General features: G+C 38.7%; 1 protein-coding gene across 1 annotated transcript in view; it reads left to right on the top strand.

The window, feature by feature from the left end:
* MAST4 (microtubule associated serine/threonine kinase family member 4) overlaps nt 1-22,319 on the top strand; it is a 572,191-nt gene that overhangs the window by 304,845 nt on the left and 245,027 nt on the right. The window contains 1 exon segment of the mRNA XM_032627144.1: nt 1,574-1,605. Coding sequence (XP_032483035.1) covers nt 1,574-1,605 — 32 coding nt within the window.

Genomic DNA, 22,319 nt, shown 5'->3' with positions numbered 1-22,319 from the left:
AATACAAACAGATTTCTCAGTGCTTGTCATAACCCAAGACACACGTAGAGACAATTACTCATTGGTGTTCTATTTACGTTTCAGTTCCCAAGGAAAACTGTCTTGGTCAAAGACTTTACTCTTCTCATTAGAGGCTTTAGTAAATAAAGGTATATTTATGTTTCAGAATCAGGGAGCCAACTTCAGCAAACACTGTAATTTCTTGGGGCTAATGAAGGATTAAAGAAAAACTCGAAACAAAACAAAACAAAAGCATTTCACCACTGAACCCTGCAGTCCGTGAAAAGAAAATGGTTAGCTATTGGGAGAAGGAAGGAAATACTCTGTCCCTAAAATTGTTTGTTTTTTTTTTTTTTTCTTGCAATTAAACAATGATCTGATTATTATAACTCTGTATCAAAATATATTTTCCAGTTAATAAGTGAGTAAAGTAATAACTTTGGATAAGTTCTATTTAAGGCAGGATCCTCCTCTGGGCTGCTGCTCTTAAGTCCATTTTTTGTAAGCTGTGATGGAGCAAATTGCATGGTTTAGAAGTAAGATGTGAGGCCACAGGCCATGACAAACATTTAAGGATCCAATAAAAATAGGGAACAGGAAAGGTGAGTTTGAAGCTGAAGGGGAAGCACCTTTCAAAGAATGATGCTTGAGCTCCTGGCAGGCAAAAAAATAAATGATAATTATGGGAAGGAAAGCCCAAATTTAGGCGTTCAAAGTTTGAGTTAAAATAGCCAGGTGACTCATTACTTCCTATTCTTTAATTATTGTCATCAAGTAATCATTCTCCGAGTGCCCAGGCTTCTGAAAGCTCCATCAGTGGGTGGAGGTACTTCTGTATCCCTTTTTGTTTGTTTTCTTTGCTGGGTTATTTTGTTTTATTTTCCCATAGACTCTCTCTAGAAAGGTAGATAATGATCTTAATTTGAGATAAGTGTAAGAGCATCCTTTGAAACTATAAAGCACTATATTAATTGTTGTTGCTGTCTGGTTACCTTTTTAGAAGTTCGTTAACCTACTTTTAAATATCCTTAATCATAAGTCACATTTGTTTTAAGAAATAATACCAGAAGGAAAACTTTTGCTCTATTTCTTTTTTAAATTATAATCTTTGGTAGACATAATGTTTTGCATAAGTTTATTTCTGTTGGAGGCAAATAGTCTGATTTCACTACCCTTTTCATTTCACCTTTCACTTAATTATAATTCTGCAAAATTTCTCCTCCTCCTTCTGTTTCCTTTTTGGATAAGTTCTCTGGTTGCTCAGATTTCCCTTACCCTCAATTATAGGGTCACGTAGCTCAACTCAGTATTTGACTGTCATTGCTTTGGGAGGATTGATGTCTTTTCTGCTCTGGAATTTAGGTAAACAGGGTTTGTACGTCAAATGCAGTGTATAAAGGGAACAATGTCAGAAGGGATCCAGCATAAAATAATTACACTAAAATCTTTTCAGTATAGAAAATGCCAAATAAAGCATAATAAGGATGATACATTTTATGTTACCTGTTTGGTGTCCTAGTAGTTTAAGGTTAATGTAGCATCTCATATACATGTTTCGTTTTTTCTTTTGCAGAAGGAGCTGAGTCTCCCCAGAAGAGGAAGTCTGTAAGTAGAATAATTTCTTTATTGATTCATTTGTATTCTGGGATACAGTTTGTAATGTCATTATTCTCTGACTTGTTAGATTTTCAATGGCAATCAGAAGATTAATGATAATCAACTGAATTAAGAAAACACAAAGCTTTGCATTTATTTATAAATGTCAAATATTAATGATTTCAAGATAAGTTGAAGAAAGTTTCCAGGGTTCCTTATGGGCATTGTAAGCCAAAATGCATATTTATTCCTGGGATAATCTTTTTTTTTTTTAATATTACTTTATTTGTTTATTTATTTTTATACAGCAGGTTATTCCTGGGAGAATCTTAAATTTAAAAATTCTATTATGTAATCAAGCAAAAACATTATTTGGTCTGCAGATAGTTTAAAATGATCGGACTAAAGAATTAGTGCTTATCTACATGATCTGGAATTCTATGATCTTTATACTATGAATTTTATGCAGAGTAAATGATATACTTTTGCCTCTGAATTGATGAAGATTTTGCATCCGCTAAACTTTCTATTAGATCTAGACCTTACTGCACCGATTCATGTAATGCTCTTATATTAAAATAGCAAATTTGTGAACATTGACTTGATTTCTTTATAGTATGTTTCCACCTTTTATATTTAAGGCTGATAATATATTTGCATAAATCATAGTTTTTTGCATCAGCAAGTTGCAGAATGAAGTTAATTGCCTTTAATATTCTACTAAGGTAGATTTACTATCGACTAGTACTGTGTAAGGTCTGGTCTAGAAATATTTGGATTTGGTATCTGATTTATGCTGAATTTAGTGGATGGGGCAATGTCCTTTTAAAAAAAGTAAGTCTAATATTTAAGATAAATTCATGCAAATCTCAACTTGGAGGATTAGAAACGTATGTGGTGACTGTTGTAAGAATTCATTCTTTTGACTCAGTTTTGGGAAATTTCAGTCTTTGCGTCTAGGAACCAAAACTTCGTGAACCATGAACATTTTATTGCCCTCCATCTTGGTCTGTACTTTTTTAGTTGCCAGGAGAACACTGGGTCAGTATTCTTGGAGAATGTGCCTAAATAAATGTTTACTCGCTCCCGACTTACATCTCTGGACACTACAGGTTAACGGCCTAATAGTTTAGCATCGGAAATGTCCTTAGAATCAAAAACTTCCATTCTCCTGCCGTATGATTAGGACTCTTTTGCCTAGACTTGTAAAAGTTTGAACTTTTTGATATTTCCCAATGTGATGAGAAATCGGAAACAAGAAAAACAGAAATATCTACATAAAATATCTTTGTAGACAAAAATCTCTTTTCCTTCATAATTTTGTACGCTTAAAGCATCTTAGGCTTGTCTTGTATACTTTATTTAAGAACTTTAGAACTTTAGTCAGAGCTTCCTTTTAGCCTTTATGATAAATGGTGCTTTTTTTTTTTTTCCTGTTTAAGTTAGTATGTTTCCTATAAATTATTATTACAATAATGTTAGTTAGCAAAGTAGATTCCTTATACCTACTGAAGGGACATATCTCCTTTTGCACTTGTGTAAGTCTCAATTCTCTTCATGTTAGCTGATAGCCATGAGTTGATGGGGGAAATACACGATAAGGAAAATATTTAAATTTCTCTGTTTGAGAGCACGGACTCTTTAATAAAAAAAAACAAAGTGATGATGGCATCAGTTTGTTTGGAGTACATGCTTTGAATACTTAGTAAGATAGAATTACATTTGAGCCAATTAAACTCCCCTCCTAATAAAAATCAGTTGCTCTATCAATCAGATGATGGGAATAAAAATCATATATATATATGTCAACATAAATCTACCTTTTTAAGTGAACTTTGGAAAACTTAATAATTGCAAGGAAAGCAAACAAGAAATAAACATGCTATTTTTAAATTTTCTATTAAATACAAGTATTCCCCAAAGAATTAATGACATGACATAGATGTTCTGGGATGTAATGCCACTCTGAGTTTCCAGTGACCACCACACAGGGTGCCAGTCATTACTCTCCTCATGCAAGGTTCTTTTATGACTTTGAGAAAAAGAAAATACTTATAAAATAAATGCTCAAGTGATTTTAATACAAATCCGATGAAGAAGAGCACAGGTGTGTTTTTATTAGGTATGGGTGCTAGCCCGCATCATGGTACCTGATCATTAAACCTGTTAACACTTCCTCTGCATAAATGCTGCATAAAAAACACTTACTGCATAAATGCTTTCAAGTCTTTTATTACCTTCTCCCAGAAAGATTGAGGATTTGATCCTGCTCTTCTGTTGAGTTGTCTTTCCATGTCAACAGCAAGCAACTGTGCAATGTGATGTATTCCTCATTGTCTATGGTACCCGGCAATGCGACTGAACTTGTCAGAGGGGGTGTACCTTCAGAAAAGCTGTGCTCTTGGAAGAAGGCACCTGATTTTGTTATATCTGCCACTTTTAATGTGTATGCCTTGAAGATAATATTTTAAAAATGCACTTCCATCATTCAGACACATAGATTTATCAGATTTTTAAAAAATTTTAGTATTGTCTATAAAAAATTTTAAGTAAGCTTATAGACAATGTTTGTCTGGAATCATGTGATAAAAACATATTTGTTATATAAAGCATGTATATAGTATATAACAGTTAAAGCTTTTACAAATAAAAGAACACAGAAAATAGGCTTTTCTTTTTATTACTAATTGAAAAGGATAAAAAAGCAACCTATATTCTTTCTAGAAAAAACGTAATACAGATCCCCACTAATTTGTAATTTACGATCATTTTCTCAAGGACTAACTTGAAGTCTGTGTTTCACAGGTGTTTTAAAAGGTTGCAAAGACAATGATGTGACTTTTCTTTTTTTAATGGTGCAAAGGTCAGACAAGAGAGATCAAGGGAACTTCTTTCTAGACCTGATGTTATTAAAAAACCAAGTGACCCCCGATCAGTTTTCCAGAGGCTCTTCCAGCCCTTTACCAACTTCAAGGTCCCAAATCCCGTTTCTACTCTAGCTCCCCGTATGGGTGGATTTTAGCTAGCTGTCTTCTCCTTACAAAGAGTAGCCATTTTCCCAGATTCTTCTAGCATGTTCTTGTCTTTCTCCTTGGAACAAAAGTTGCCATACTCTCTGCTCCCTTTCCTCTCAGCTACCTGTCAAAATCTGTATATCCTTTGAATAAATCATGATATAGTCATACAATGAAATACTGTACGGCGGGTAGGATGATTGAACTAAAGAAGATGCGTCAACAACTATAATTATAAAAAAAACAAACAATGCTGAGCAAAAGCTAAAAGCAAATTCCAGATACAAGACAACATTTATGTTGTAAAATCTCTAACAGCGAATCTAAACTGTCCATATTTATTAAAAAGTTCCTAGTGCTGTGGGTCCCTTAACTAGTCTTTTGAACCTGGGTCCTAAAATGACATTTCTAAGTGGCAAAGCTCTCTGGGTGGTGTTTGTTTTCTGACAGGGAAAGTGGAAAAAGGGTAAAAGCCCAAGGTGTGAGCTAATGGATGGCTCAGAGCAAAACCAAGGTCCCCTTTAATTTTAAAAGACCCCCTCATGTTTTGTTAATTGCTCAAATAAACAGCTCTCTAGTACAGAGGGAGCTTCTTTTCTTCTCAGAATTCCCTGGAGAGAGGGGCAGGAAATTGGCTGGGACCAGCTCCCTTGCCTCCTCCAATGTTGATTTTTAATGATCTTTAAGACCCCGGGAAGCCCCCTGCACAGAGAAAGAAACTGCACTATCTCTCCTTAGCAAGTAAATTCTCCTTGCTACCCAAAATTAAAATAGCCTTTCTTCTACGTCTTTTAATTGTGAGCATGAGTGCATTGTTTCACGGAGCCCTGTAGTTCAGGGATCCGTAGGGCTATCTGCAGTTATCCCTTTATTTTAGTAGAACAGTGACTGACACTTGGTCAGTTAGTTTCTTGGCTTTATGTTGTTTGGCCACACACATCTAGCAGGAGAAACCCAAAGCAGAAAGCAGCTCCTCCTGTGCACAGAGGCCTGGAGAAGTATGTTTCTGCTGAGGAATTTCTGGGAGTATTGAAAGTATTAAAAGTAATTTAGGGCTTCCCTGGTGGCGCAGTGGTTGAGAGTCCGCCTGCCGATGCAGGGGACACGGGTTCGTGCCCCGGTCCGGGAAGATCCCACACGCCGCGGAGCGGCTGGGCCCGTGAGCCATGGCCGCTGAGCCTGCGCGTCCGGAGCCTGTGCTCCGCAACCGGAGAGGCCACAACAGTGAGAGGCCCGCGTACCGCAAAAAAAAAAAAAAAGAAGTAATTCAGGAGTCTTCTCGGTTTAATTTCAATTTCTCAACCTAGCAGCAATACTAGTGTTTAGCAGCTATTTCTCTCCATAGAGTTTTGTCCCTTCTCCATTCCCCTTTTCCTTTTATCATTATTCTGAAACGGTTGGGGTCTAGTAGGGCTGGCCACGGACTAAGTAGGGTGAGGTGCTGCTGGCATACAATGGTTTCAGGTCTGCTAGGAGGTCCATCTTCCTCTCCACAAAGAAAACAGGCATCTTAAAGCACACTTACCACAGTGCCAGACACCCATTCAGTTGGATCTGTAAGAATTGAAATTCATTCAGTTGGATATTAAAGGTTTTTTTCTCCTCGGGGTCTCATTGAAATGTACATACCTTTGGGCACGGTGTCCCTGAGCTGCATTTAGCACAGCAGAACACGAGTCATTGATGGGATGCTTCTGGTGGTCTGGCGACAGACAAGGAGAGCTGTTGTCAAGAACCATTTTGCCACATGGATAAGTTAACAAGTATATGAAAAAGGTGATAAACTTGTCTCACGTCTTTCCCATATTGTCTCTCTTGGGCAGGAGCAGGAAAGGGTGTTTGGGTGGGATGGAAGAATGGAGTGAGCCACAGAGGGAAAGAGTGTTGTCACAGTGCTTAGGATGACAGAGGCAGAGGACCCCGAGGGTTACTGGAAGCTTCTGGGTGGAGCGGGGCCTGCTGGACTCAGAAGACAGTTTGTCTCACTGTAATTAGATTGAACTGGGTGCACTGGATTAGGATACTTCTTAGGTTGAAATTCCTCATTTTGAGACGAGATAGGAAGTGACCTTCTGTGTCATTGGAGAGGCTCACGTGGATGTCATTGGCATCTGTAGGTGTGTGTATTTTTCAAAAAGAAGACGTATGTTCAGGCCAGTTGTATTTCAGCCAGAGCATGCTGCCTTGATGGGCTGTTTAGAAAAGCACTTTGAGTAAAATGAGGTTATTTCTAGAATGCAAGGAGAGGCAATCACCTTGGTTTTACAACGGAGTCAAATTGGATTTACGAGATTTTCAGTAAGGTGAAGGTAACCTTTTCTGAAAGAGAGGGAAGGGGCTTAATTCAAGCAAAATAAAGGGCATGTAAACTGTATTTGGATAAGTTTTAAAATAAATTTAGTTTTCTTCTTAGTACATTCTTCCCTCCTACCCCTACAAATATTGAAACAACAAGAATTCAAAATGCCTATCGTCGAAGCCAAATGGAAGTCCAGTGTCATTTTGAATGTTAGAAACCCAGCAACAAAATGAAGAAAAAATTGAGTGTTGCATCTGAATTAGCATTTAAAGTGGCATGTTTTTATAAAAACAGAATGGTGTAATATATCCTGAGAGTAAAGAGAGGATTTCAGACTGTGAAAGAATGTCAATTGCATTTATATATTCATCGAATAGCCAGTTTGGTATTTGGTATGTATTTGCAGCATCCTGTATCACACCTGCATTCATTTTCTGTGAGGGGGCTGAGGGAGGAGACCGGGGAGATAGAAGCAATGTAGGATTGATCTTCTCACCTTGGAAAATTATTAGGAAGACCTTAGTTTTGCTCCGTGGGAGGGAAAGTCGGGTCACCTAGGGAGGTTTATCAAAATACGTGTGTGTGTGTGTGTGTGTGTGTGTGTGTGTGTGTGTGTATGTGCGCGCATTTCCAAACACACTTGCGAGCACAAATCAGAATCTGCGCGTATGTGCGTTGGGGGCAGAGGCAGGGGGAGTACCGAGGCTTGTGGACTTTCAGCCCATTCTCAGGGTGAATCTGAAATGCCACCCCTAGATGAGAACTGCTGTTCTCAGGAGAGCTTCAGGGTGTGTGTAATGGCAAAGCGGGCTTCTGGATGTCCAAAGGCATGAGGGTAAATTCTCTATTTCATATTTCTCAGAATGACTTTATAGCAAGCCTGAGTCAGACAGGAATTTGGAGACTTTTTCAGTGAACATCTTTTCAGCAAGCCTTGTGGAGGGTGGCCCACTGCAGCAGGTGGGTGCCTGCACTTTCTCACTAAAAGCCACCCTCTAAGGTCTGTTATTCAGTAGGCATTTCAGAGCCACACGGCCTAGGTTCAATCTTACCTCTGCTGTTTAACCAGCCTGTGACCTTCAGAAGGTTACTTAACCTCTATGTGTCTCTGTTTCCTCATCCATAAAAGTATGTATGCAGGGCTTCCCTGGTGGCGCAGCGGTTGAGAGTCCGCCTGCCGATGCAGGCGACACGGGTTCATGCCCCGGTCCGGGAAGATCCCACATGCTGCAGAGCGGCTGGGCCCGTAAGCCATGGCCGCTGAGCCTGCGCGTCCAGAGCCTGTGCTCGCAACCGGAGAGGCCACAACAGTGAGAGGCCCGCGTACTGGGAAAAAAAAAAAAAAAAAAAGTATGTATGCTATTCTATCCTGGAATGTTTTGAGGATTAAATTAGTTAATATCTGTAAAATGTTTATAACCGTGCCTGGCATGCAGTAAGCTCTATGTAAGTATTTTATTAAATAAAACACAATGGGAATTAAGGCCCCCCTCCGACTTACTTTTGTCCGATAGCGTTAGGCAAAAGATTGCCAGTAGGCTGAGGAAGCTCCCTTAAAGCCAGATTATTTGAGTAGCATTTTCTGGGGTGGGGGGACAACTTTGTTTACCAGCCCTTCCATCAGGGGAGAGGTGTTACATAGGGTGGCTGACCCCCGTATCCTTGGGTAGATCTTTCCTGTGTCCCTCCACAGTCAACACTGGTATCGGGAGGTTTCTAGGTGTGTGAGGGAGACAGACCCCACACATGTTGTGTATCATGAAGCTGAGAGGGAACTCCCTGTGCTCAGTGGCCCCTCTTCTAGAATAATCCATCACTAGAAAACTGCCCATCCTTCTCAACATAGTATATAGGTTACTTCTTGAAACTGTGTTTTGAGACAGACAGGTATTGAGGAAAATGAAGTGGGATATTATAGATGTCCACTTAGAAAAGTTTAATCCTGGGATTTCAGAGCTGGAAGAAACCTTAACAGAAAACTAATTTTAAATACCTTTGTTTGGTAAGTGAAGAACCAACAGCTCAGAGGACTTGAGATTTGCTTGTGCTCAGACTGTTTCTTCACTGTGAACTGTGGCCACAGTTTAGGGGTCCCACCCACCAGCGAATGGAAAGCAAATTTTCCTTCTTCAGGGCAATACATTTGAGTTAGAAAAAGATAATGAGCAAGGGTGTGGTAGCGTTTTGTTCTCTAAAGACATGAATTACAGCATCGACATCCACAGTATGGGTCATGTAAAGGGTAGACCTCACAGAGTACACTTGACTTCACCCCGCTCGTCATGGTTTCTTTGAACATTTTGGAAAGCATGGCCTCAAACTCTTCTTAAGAGTTTACACTTAAAACTGCAACCAGAGGGAAAACCTTGTCACATACCAGCACCACCAGGATACTGAGTTTACTCAGACTTGTAATGAGACTAGTGATGGCTGCACTGGTGGGTATGGCAGTCCCCACTGTGGTAACTGGCAGTCCCCAAAGGAGTCCATCGCCCAGTGAGACATGTGAGCAGGGCAGCTGAATTCTGTATTGTTCTCCTGACCCTGTTGTATAGTAAGTCGGGCTCTCTGAGGGGAACCGTCGAGGTGGGTTGTAGCTAGAAGATTTTGCCTATGTCTTGGTGTTCCTCCTTAGAATCTCTACTTTTTCCTCTGCCATTCTGACTCCTGAGAATTAGAATCCCCGCTCTTTGACTCTTTGTGGCAGCTGACTGTCAAACGTAAGTGACTGGGGGGAAAATATCCTAGGGTTTCCTTCTCTGTTTTTCGGCAGTAGAGGCCTCAACTTCTAAGAATTCTGGCAGGTCATTTCTTTCATCTGAATACACATGCCTTGTCTTTGAACATGTTGTTATATAAAGTCACCTCTTTTGGGATGAAGACGAGGATTAGGGCTTTTCCATGCTTCTGTGTTCGAACGTAAGACGTGCCCATAGAACATGCCAGCGCCCTACACCTCTCTTCCCAGTGGCCTCTGGACTCTGCTTCACCTCAGACATCGCCCGGGTATCTTTTGACTCATAGCACAAGGAAATTGTATGCAGATAGTTCCGTAAATACAATTGCATGAGAAGAAAATGTTTTATTAAGTATATTCTATGGGGCTTCCCTGGTGGCGCAGTGGTTAAGAGTCCACCTACCGATGCAGGGGACACGGGTTCGTGCCCCGGTCTGGGAAGATCTCACGTGCCGTGGAGCGGCTGGGCCCGTGAGCCATGGCCGCTGAGCCTGCGCGTCCGTAGTCTGTGCTCCGCGGCGGGAGAGGCCACAGCAGTGAGAGGCCCGCGTACCGCAAAAAAAAAAAAAAAAAAGAAAAAAATAAGTATATTCTATGAATTTTATCGGCATGTGGAAAAGGGTGCCTAGCATGGAAGGGTAAATTAAAAATTTTTTTTTAAGAATGAAAATTCTAATGATAATAAATTTAAATAGGCATAATATATCAAGGGGAAGAATTTTTAAATGCCCCTTTTCTAGAACTATAAAGTAATCTTTCAAGAAATATTTGCCTATTTTGTAGATGCTTAGGTGAAATTATTCTTCCCTATTAGAAAATATTAATTTGGTCTAGGCGTGCTTTTCATTGTGCAGGAAGAATGATTTCTAACTTTTGTCGTGTCCTAGAGACCAGCGAGATTAACTTCGTGGTGACATTAGCCCTGGTTGCTGAGCTCCTACTAAACCCCGATTTTCCAATGCTGATTCTACTGTTATTGGTGGTGGAGGTGTGTGCTTTTACTTAGGAAAGTCGGCTTTGAGGCAGAGGTTGTCTTTTGGATTTATTTGTATTTTTCAAAAACCGAGGAGGGCATTTTCTTGGAGAAGTTGGCACCCTCTGACATCCCCGTGTCACTGCTGTGGAACAAATGATGTTTACTGCAGGGGCAGTGGGGGACGTCCCCCTGGGCTGGCAGTGGGTCCAAGGGAGGGAGTGGTCTGCTTTCCCGGGCTTTCCTTGGCCTCTCGGCTGAGTGGATTTGCTCTGCACGGGGCGTATGAGTGAGTTCACCAGGGGTTTGGTATTTCAGGGTGTAAAGAATAGTGTTTAGTATCTTAACAAATCAAGAATCAATTACCTGGGAGAATAAGCAGAAGGTTTTTTAATGTCTATGATAAATTAGTTTAAACTCTAAAACCAGTCCTTGTGGATTAAGGAAGCCCTTGGAAGCCGTGGAGTATATTTTTAAAATGCACTTGACATCATACACGGAAATGAAATTAATAGATCAGTACATGGTTTCATGTCTTAGGGGGAACAACGGTGGCTTTTTTTAGCTGGGATTCTAAGGTGTTACCAATTTGTATGTAAATGCAGTTGATTCTGGTAGAATCATGGGGAAAAATAATGTCATCAAACATCTGTTAAAAAGCATGTTACTTATTTATTATCTCTGAGATTTCAGGCCACTTGGCTCTATTCTAATTTTCTTTTTGCTGGAAGATGTTGGTTGGACACATCCTTAAGACCACAGCAGGGGGTGGTGATGGTGGTGGTTATATGGGGAGACACTTAAAAGGAGAATTAAAGCAAACATAGTTCACATTGGTACTTCTCAAGGCTCTGTGTAGTCTCTTCCCACCCATGGACCTTTTATCTACTGTTTAACATCCCCTAGGCTGTATTATGTTAAGTACCCAGGAATTGTGAATTCTATTTGTATTAAACCACAAAAGAAATTAAAACAACAAAACCACTTCCTCTTATGAAATCCCATGTATAGCATGAACCAATTTAGGGTGTCCCAACAGCAGCATAACCCTACATGGTCTAACAGTTAATGTTTTCCCCAACAGCTAACAGTGCTCCTCTCTCCCCTTTAGAAAAAAAAAGAAAAAGAAAAAGCTTGATTGACCTATAATTGGCATACCATAAATTGCACTTAAAATACACAGTATCATAAATTGACATATATATATATTCACACCTGTGAAACAGACTCCATAGCGAAGGTATTGAAATATCCATCTCCTCCAGAAGTTTCCTCTTACCGATTTGTAATTGCTACCTCCTCCCAGCCCTCACATGCCCAATCAGACAGGTACTAATATTTTCCAACCCTAAAGATTAGTTTGCATTTCCTAAAATTTTAAATGAATGGAACCATACCGTTCATACCCTTTTTTGTCTGGTTTATTTCACTTGGCATAATTCAGCTCTATGGTAGCGTATGTTAATAGTTCCTTACTTTTATTTCTAAGTAATATCCTGTTGGTGGATACACCATAGTTTGATTTTCCATCCACTTAGTGATGAACATTTTGGTTGCTTATAGTTTGGGGCCATCATAAATAAAGCTGTTATACATGACTGGTAAGTTTTCTACCAGCTTGTGGCTTGTGTTTTCAATCTCTTTACAGCATCTATTAAAGAGCAAAAGTTTTTAGTTTTGATGGAGTATAAATAATCAATTTTTTCTGTAAGTGCTCATGGTTTTGGCGTTGCATCTAAGCCATCTTTGCCTGACTCAGGGTCACAAAAGTTTTCTCCTTTTTCTTTCCATAAGATTTATAATTTTAGATTTAAAATTTTAGATTTTTACATCTATGATCTATTTTGAGTTAATTTTGTATATGAGTAAAATATGGATCGAAGTTTATGTTCTTGCGTACAGGTATCTAATTGTTCCAGCACCGTTTGTTGAACAGACTGTCCTTTCTCTGATGAATCTCTTTGTAGTTTTGATGAAAATTGTTTGTCCATATATGGGTGTCTATCTGCAGACTTTCTATTCTGGATCATGGCCTGTTTGTTTTATATCAGTACCCCACTGATTTGGTTATTGTAGCTTTATAATAAGTTCAGATATCAGATAGTGTTAATCTTCCAACTTTGTTCTTTTTTTTTTTTTCAAAATTGTTTGGACTATTCTAGGTTCTTTAATTTTGGAATCAGTTTGTCAATTTCCATCCAAAAAAGCCTGTTGAGATTTTTATTGGAATTGCATTAAATCTGTCAATCAATCTGAGAAGCTATGAAGAATTTTCCAGTGGTTATAAACTATCTTTGGTCTTAGGGATGAATCAGGGAGAACAATGTGTGAGTTGATACAATGTGGAGAGAGTGGGGTGGAATTGTCCCCCACGATATACTGATGGAGGAGGTGGCTGACCCAGCCGGGGAAGGCTGAATTGAGGAATGAGTGACCACAAATGAGAAAATATCCCCTCAGAGAAGCTCAAAGAAATGGTTGGGTGGGTGATTCAGGGAGCAGGTCAGGTAATGATGTCAAGCTGAAGTCAGAGGGGACTAGCTACATTTCTTCCGGAAAGAAGACCTGCAGTGGAGAGCTCGGGCTCAGCATAAGCGGGGATTAGAGGAGGAAGAGCATGGCCAGACAAGGGTCACGTATTCATGTCTAGTCGAGGAGAAGGCCATAATGCCTGGAAAGATTGTGATGCAGGGGACACTTGCGGGGTGGGGGGAGCGGGGGGAGGCCATAATGTGGTAGAACAATGAAGGTCAGTTCTACATTAGAACTAATTATTGGTCTAGAACAGTGGTTCTCAACCAGAGGTGATTTTGTCCCCTAAGGAGACATTTGACAGTGTCTAGAGACAGTTTTGATTGTCACAACTACTTGGGGTGGGGGTGGGATTTCTCCTATCATTTAGTGGGTAGAGAGAGGCCAGGGATGCTGCTAGCCATCCTACAGTGTACAGGAAACCACACACCACCACCCCCTAACAAAGACTTATCTGCCCAATATGGTAATAGTGCCAAAGGTGGGACACGCTGGTCTAGAAAGGGAGGGTCAGCAAAGAGGGTGGAATGAGAGTGGAGCTAATTGATTGCTCTGACGCCTTATGTCTGTATTGTCTTAAGGAGAAATGCTCTGAGTTGTAACCATGCAAAGTTACCCTGCATGATCAGGAATTCGTCTTTGGAAATCTTCTCTGGGCATGTTTTCAGAAGCTGCCTAAAGGTGTTATCAAGTAAGGCTAGTTTAACAAAAGCATGCCTTGACTGCAAATGAAGAAATATTGAACATTTGAGTTATTTCGCTTAAGAAGGAAGTATTTGTTTAGTCCATAGATGAGTTTATCAACTGGAATACATTTGATTGCAAGTAATAGAAAACCTAACTCAAAGTGGCTGAAAAAAATAAAGGAAATTTACCAGCTAATGTAACTAAGAAGTCCATGCTTCTTGCAAGGGTTGATTCAGAGGTTCAGTGTTGACACAAGGACCCAGTCTCTCCCTCATCCCAGGGCAGGCTTCCTTCCTAGCTCATAGATGGCTGCCAGCAGTTTTCATGGTTACTGTGACTACTAGAAAATTTAAAATTGTGTGACTCCAAATTGTATTTCTGGTGGACAGAACTGGCTTAGACCATTCAGGAATTTCTGGGAATGGGGTGGAGTCAACCCCACCCAAACCACATGGCTGATACACATATGGGAGAGAGACAGAATGGATATTGGGCAAGCCATCAAAAATGAACACTGCAGTGGGGGGCTTCGCTGGTGGCGCAGTGGTTGAGAGTCCGCCTGCCGATGCAGGGGACACGGGTTCGTGCCCCGGTCCGGGAAGATCCCACATGCCGCGGAGCGGCTGGGCCCATGAACCATGGCCGCTGAGCCTGCGCGTCCGGAGCCTGTGCTGCGCAACGGGAGAGGCCACAACAGTGAGAGGCCCGCGTACCGCAAAAAAAAAAAAAGAAAAAAAACAGAACACTGCAGTGACTGGCATAAGCAAAGAAGGGAATATTTATTTAATGGCTACTATTTTACTACAGGTGAATGTCTGGAAGTCCTTCTGCTCTACTACCACTAATAAAAGCTAATATTTTTTTCTTAAATGTATTCTGAAAGTTGTAAAATTGATATAGTGTTCATAGTAACTAGTGAAACAGCACAGAGAGACACTAGGAGGAAGTAAATAATCCCCATCCCTTCCATTCCCTGTTCCCACTCCCAATCCTGGGTGGCCATTGTTAGCCTGGTCTGTGTTCTTCCATTCCTTACTCCATGTACATGTGAGTGTCTGCATGTCCATTGTTTTCTTCTGGTGGTTGTTGCCGTTCTCATAATGGAAGTATAGCTCTTCAATTTGCTTTTCTCACCTTATCAGCCTTCCAAGTCACTATGTACAGATTTCTCTCATTCTTTTTAATAATACATAATATTCTATATTATAGATATTCCACATTTCATTTAAACATTTCCTCATTAATGGGCAGTCATGTTATTCCCAGTCCCCCCTCTTCCTCTGCCCCACAACAAACAATGCTGCAGTAAACATCTTTGTGCCTATGTCCTTACATACTGGTCCTTTTTTTTTCCCTATAGGATAGATTCCCAGAAGTGGAATTGCTTGGTCAAACGGTATGTGTATTTTTAATTTTAATACATATTTCTAAATTCTTTCCCCCAAAGGAATAGCAAATCACGTTTGCACATAAGAATGCCCATTTCCTGCATTCTCACCAGCATTGGATGCCACTGTTTATTTTAATTCTTGCCAATCTTATTATCTCTGATCATTAATTTACATTTTCTTCACTGACTGCCTCTGATGTTAAATATATTTTCATATGTTTATTGTTCATTTGAATTTCCCTTTTCTTCATTTCCTATTTATTTTCACTGCCCATTTTTCTACTTGGTGGTGTTTTCCCGTCACAGTTTCTGGGAGGTATTTATTGTGTTTTATCGTTACATATGTGCAAATATAGCTTTATTGTGCTTTATAGTTCTTGTCTCTGTGTATGATGTCTTTTACCAAAAGAAAATCCTTACTTATTATTATGTTTTGTAACTATTTATGTCTGTCTTTTTCTTTATTGCTTCTATTATCTGTTTTGCTTAGGATGGTATTGTCCATCCCGTGGTCATACAAGTATTCTTGTAAATATTCTTCCCCATTTTTAAAAGCATTGAGCTCTTACTCCAGTTTTAAGTTTTGTACATGATGTGAGGTAGGATTCTATCTTTCTTTTTTCTCCCCCTAGATAACCAGTTACTTAAGTCCTAGTTACTATGAGAAACTTTATTTTTCATGGGATTGAAATGTTACCCTTGTCACATATAAAGATGCCATACACATTTGTATCTATTTCTGGCCTGTCTGTTCTGATCTCTGTCTATTTCTGTGCCAACACCATTTTGTTTTGAATGCAGTGGCTTTCTAGTGAGTTGTAATGTCTGGTAAGTTCTCCCTCACTGGTCTGCTTTTCACACTTTTCATAGGTGTTTTTAGCCATTTATTTTTTGTTTCATATTGATCTGATTAACTTAAATTTTAAAAGTTAAAGATGCAGAGTTTTATCTTAAATATTTTGAATATAATATACAATAATACATGTAAATAAAGCCAAAAAATTATTTCTCAGTTTGGGGATCTCTTTACTTGATGTTACTAATTGGAAAATATTTATTGATTACCTAAAGGTTTTTCTATGAATTTTAATTCTTTAAATGTGACTTTACTTTGTGATGATTGTACAGTTACCCTAAGGTGTGAAAATGGGGATGCAGGCATGACATTTTTTTTTTTTTTGGCATGACATATTTTAATCTGTCTAAAAATTAGATTGTAATAAAGCTAAAGTGAGCTTATAAATAATTTGTATTTCTGCTTATGTAACGAACTATAAAGTATACCCAGACCTGGATTGGTTGAGGGGTGTGTAAATATGATAATGTGAACAAAGAACTGTAACTGAAGTGCATAATAAACTATGTGTTTTGCAATCTTTTATGATTTGGTTTTTCTAAAATTTAAATGTTGACTTAAGAAATTGTCACATTTGGAATTTGAGGTAAAGTTGTCTAATACTTTATGTTTTTGACAATTCTTAACATTAAGTTTATATTAATGTGATATTAACTTAATTGTTTTCCCTGACATTCTTAATAGCTTTTTTGGAAACTTTAGTTATAGTATTAAGGTAATAAATACCTTTACATTTCTCTAAAGGCATTTGAAATATTGGAGCTAAACTCTAAAACTGTTTGTGATTTAAAATAATGGTAATATTGTCTCACAAATGAACATATATGCATTTACACGTGAGGTCTGTATTTTGCTTATGAAAGTAAAGGGACATCCCCATGTAGGTTCTACCCATGTTTACTTGGTTAATTAGAAAAAAAGCCATTAATTTGTTCTATAGCCAAAAAGGAAATGGTGAAATAATATATTGTGATTATTATTGAGTGATATACTTGAAAAATATAATTATGTTTTTAAAAATGAGTCAATCATGTTTTATCAAAGGTTGACACATGATATAAACTGTACTACATAAAAGGCATATCACATTTCTCATGTTTCCTAATAAGCTGTATTTTGACCAACTCAAATTGTGTTTCCTGCACTTAAGTTTTAATCATCATCAAAATAGGCAAAGATGGTAACATAAGCATCTTTTTATATTTATCAAATATTATATGATATCACTGACATGTGGAATCTAAACAATAACACAAATGAACTTACTTACAAAACAGAAATAGACTCACAGGCATAGAGAACAAAATTATGGTTACCAAAGGGGAAGGGGGGCAGGGATAAAGTAGGAGTGTGGGATTAACAGATATACACTACAATATATAAATTAACAAAGATTTCCTGTATAGCACAGGGAACATAACTGGCTGCTACAGTTGGGATAAGGGAACATTTTGTTGGTTTCAAAACAGTTCTTTTTGGTTTTTGGTTGGTTTTGTTTTGTTTTGCTAAAGAGAAGGGATGCTTTCAGTAGTGTGTGGCGCTATAAAGAGATGAACAGAACGGAAGGAACTTCTGCTGGCCAATAGTGGAAATTTAAGTGACAGAGGAAATGCTAATTATGAGCCTTTGAACAAGCTTATAATTACCATTAAGCTTATTGAATATATCTTGCAATAACCTATAATGGAAAGGAATCTGAAAAAGAATTTATGTATATGTTTACATATATATGCATATATATATATATATATAAACGGAATCACTTTGCTGTACACCTGAAACTAACACAATATTGTAAATCAACTATAATTTTTAAAAAAAGATATAGAGTATATTTTAAATATAATTCTGCGTGTGTGTAAATTCTGTATTGTTAATTTTAAAGTTGTTTTTAAGTATATGTAGGCTATCACAGGAACTTAAAATCAGAGTAAGTAAACAACAAATAAGGATATCATAAGATTAATAATAAAGGAATGTTTCTTTTATAATATGCCAAATATTTAAGCCTTTAATTTGCTCCAGGGTCTGCCCAAGCTTAGACTCTGGAAGATAGAATTGTTTAAATTAGAATGGAGAACTTCTCCTTTTTCGTAAAACAAACATAGCCATTTGTGACCAGGGGTTGGAGTGGCTATAGTAGAGTCCACAGGCAATAAACAGAGTTTTTTGTTTTTGAAGCTAGAAGAACTCTAGTTGCCGCAAGTGTGCCATCATAGCCAAAAAGTCACTGTGATTTCAAGGACTTGAAGTGATAAACTGGGGAAATATAAGCGCTAGAATAATTAAAATAGTGTTCACGGGACTTAAGGAATGAGGAAGGAAATGCCCCACAACCGAAGCATTGGGTGAAAATAATCATATGTGTGGATTTAAGTGAATCAACTAAAGTTATGTTCAGCCTCTCCACCTTACGTGAAGATACTAAGCAAGTCATGGTATTACTGTGATGGCCAAAGAACAATGATGTACCTCCAAAAATATTTCAGGTATTATGTTCAAAGCAATATTCCTTAGGGCCAGAACCCACCTTAATTCATAGGTGTTCTTAATCTAGATCAAACTGAAGTGAAATAACCTTATGTGACATTGTACTTTTAAAAGACGAAAAAAGTCTTACAACTAAAAATTAAAACTGAATCAAGGTAAATATTTTGCACACATTCATTATCAATTTAAGATTTGTAAATGTTACACATGGCCACAGTAAAATGTAACTTCACTTAATACTGTTCTAATTTAATACGATTCTCTTGTTCTTGTTAAAATGTTACCCTTGTTAAATACTACCTTCCTATGAGTGATACTATCTTAAATTGTCTCAAAATACAATATCACCAGTTTCCTATCTTTATTTTGCCTTAATTCACTGTTAGAATATGTTAAGCCTCCAACATGTAAGAGGTGGAACAAAATATTGCTGCAGCAGATCAAATGCAAGCATGAGACTTCTTCTATATTGCTTCGCCTTGAACGGGTCTGTTGCAAGTCAGGTGTTTTATCACCAGAGAAGATAAGGTTCCTTTGGGATGAAGACCCACCCTGTCCCTGGGCTCACTGCAGAAATTATAAATCAACTGTAATTGTGACCTAGGCACTTGTCCTTTCTGCTGTCAGGTCTTCTGGCCATTAAGAAATGTGTTGAGACTGCTCCATTTATTTGCATGAAGCGTTGGATCAGTAGTCAGTGACCCTCATTCCTCAAAAGAGAAATAACTGCTTCTTTTGAGAAACCTATTGTGAGCTGGTGACATGAACCTCCAGCTGCATTTAGCTTCCAGGTTGGTTATGTCAGAGGATAACTTTTTAAAATGGTACATTAAATCTGGGTGCTAGTTATTAATCCCCGTAGTATTTTTATACATCTAAATGTTGATGTGTCAGTCTCCTAGAGTTTTGTAGTTTCTGCTAGCATTTAAATTCTGATGAATGAAATAACTCTTTGTAAAAAAAAAAAAGAAAAAAAGAAAGAAAAAAATAAAATACGATTGGTCCCTTCTCCCAGTATTGGATTTGTTAAAAGCCAGCTCACTGTCTCTTAAAAAGGGATAGGACTATTGAAATGTATGAATAGAAAACTTCAAAAGTGAACCTGTCAAAGCAATAGAAAGTAAAGATATTTTAAATACAATTGCAGTTGTATTCAGTAGTGAGAAAAAAAGTCAAAGCATTTCTCCTTAATGCCAAACTGAGGTGTGGAACATTTTGTGAGAATGAGTAGAATATTCATAGGAAGGTGGGCACCTCAGCGTTCTCCAATTTAGGACGGCTCATGTCTGCCAACCTCCCATTTATCTGACCAGGTTTCCACTAGCTCTGTTGAGACCCCTTCATTTTCATCTTCTTAGACACCCCGCCATGGAGCATAAGATCACATTTGTAGGGACACTGTGACTGAACAAACACTTTATTTTACATGGTGCTTTCAGAAGAATTCTTTTATGTCCTAGATGGCTAGGCTCCTTGGATGTCTGAACAATGAAGAATCGGAGCAAGAAATTTCTACACCAGAACCCTGGGAGCTTAACACACTTTGAAGTGGATTTCTCTCCTTTCTGGGGCCGCAGTAAAAAGTGAGGGTTTTTCATAGTCCTTGCATTGATGTCTGCAAAGCCAGATGGCTTTGTAAAATGAGCCCCAAAGCAGTATAACTGATTAAAAGAAATGCCAGGTAGTTGAAGGCTTTCCTACCCATTGTGAGCCTGGCAGAAAGAATTGTCCTCTTGGGTTCCATTAATATTGGGGAATCGCACTCTCCGTCTTTAGGGGCCAGCCAGTGACAATCGAGACAGGTGTTGGCAGCCGGAGCCTTCAAAATGAAGGCTGAAAATAATCTCTCGAGCCAGCCACTGGGAGGACTGCCTCCAAAAGAAATGACGCTGGCCAGTGAGGGAAGTAGGTGCTTGAGGGTTGTAGGTACTTTCAAAGGTTGTGGCTCACGTATTTCAAGTTATCCTCTCATTCTTGGCTTCTTTTGGTTGTGTTCCTAGAACTGCATCCTCCTGAGAGCCCCAAAGCTTCCATCGCCTCACACCTGGGGGCGACTCCCACTCATCTGTCTTCTCTGTAGAGTGTAAATGACTCTGTTGAGGATGCCCAAGCTCTTGCTTTTTTTGTTGCCCATATAGAAATCATTCTGCCCGTGTTTGTAACCCAGACCACTGACCTTAACCTAAGAACACAGTCATATATTTCAAGTTGCTTGCAGCAGGGGGAGGGGGATGCTGATGAAACTTGGCCTTGCAGGCAGAGGAATTCATAGACGTAACAAATTGTTCTCTGGCTTCATAACCTACCACTTGATTATTGGGAAATGGGGTTCCGAGCAGAAGGAAGGAAAAGCGCATCTTAAGATAAGCCTTAAAAGCCTGTCGTAAAAGAGGTAGCTGGCCCTGAGTTCAGTTGTGTTTCTATCATCAGGAAATACTTTACTCCTGCAGTGTAAGTCATATGAAAGAGATTTAAAAACCTAGCCACCTTGCTCTCCATTTTTTACCTGTTACCATGTCCTTTCATTTACTCATCACACTTGGTGCTGATCTGCTCACAGAGTAGCAGTAGTGGAGAACCAGGGACCTGTGTTCCACTGAAATAGCTCATTTCAGAAGAGTTTGTACGTTCTGACCTCTCTGAACCTATATGGATCCTTTCAAAGAGGGAAATAATTCAGTCTAGGAGGCATTTCCGAGACTTGTTGTTGGAGAATGAACTGATGATATGTGGTCTATTATTGTGGTCTATTTTTTGAGTAATAATGTAGGATTTATAGTATCTTATTAAGTTAGGGCTAATTGACCTTTGTAGAAAATAATAATTTAAGCAATACTTCTATCAATCACACAGGGAATCATTGTGGAAGAACTAGTAAACACAGGAAAAAATGCATTCAAAATTTCCCTATATCTTATCACTTAGAGAAAAGACACTTTAAAAAAGCAGAGCATTTAGCTTTCACTTGTGTCTTTTGATGCATTAAATAATTTTTCCTTCGGGTATTTTCAGTATTGTAGTCTTGTAGCATTTAAGAAATGGGGTAGCATTTTATTTTACTGTGAGAATTCTTAGATCATAAAGCACTGATCATTTTTCCTGATTATTTCCATTGTAGAAAAATAGAGAAGTATGAAGAGGAAAAGTTCTCATCCAGAATCTCACCTTGTAGAGAGAGTCCCCATCAGCATTTTAGTGTATTTTAGGCTTTCTTCTAAATCCTCATTCTTTGATGCTTATTGATTCTTGGAGTCCATTTTCTTTCCAGCTAGGAAGTATTTCTGGAGCAGACCAGTCATATGTGAGCTGAGTGCCCTGCTTGCCCACAAAATTCGCTGTGTCTTCCAACAGAAACAGCCAGGAGAACTAAGTGCTGGGCTGTTTCTAATGGTCATGTATCATTGTTTAGGTTCCTGACCCACTTCCTTACTTCCAGTAATTCGTTTTATAAAATTCCAAATATGAACGTTTTTTCTACAGCTGTTGGCGATATTTGTTTAGGTTCAGAAAAGTTCTTACCTTTTATGTGTGGGAAATCACTCTGAACAGCACGTTTTCATAGGTTCCACTAGTCAACAAAGAGACGCTATATTCGTTTAGGGAATAGAACAGATTTTCTTTGCTTGGCTTTAACACTTGGGGTTTTATAAGATTTCCTCAGAAACCAGCACTGTGGCCATTCTTATCCAAGTTGTGATTTGTAGAGTGATTTATTGATCAGGGAGGGTTTCCCAGAGCTCCTCAG

This window comes from Phocoena sinus, chromosome 3 (genome assembly GCF_008692025.1).
Source record: "Phocoena sinus isolate mPhoSin1 chromosome 3, mPhoSin1.pri, whole genome shotgun sequence".
NCBI classification, from domain to species: Eukaryota; Metazoa; Chordata; class Mammalia; order Artiodactyla; family Phocoenidae; genus Phocoena; species Phocoena sinus.
The sequence above is the reverse complement of the archived record's forward strand: the minus strand, read 5'-3'. Positions and strand labels throughout refer to the sequence as shown.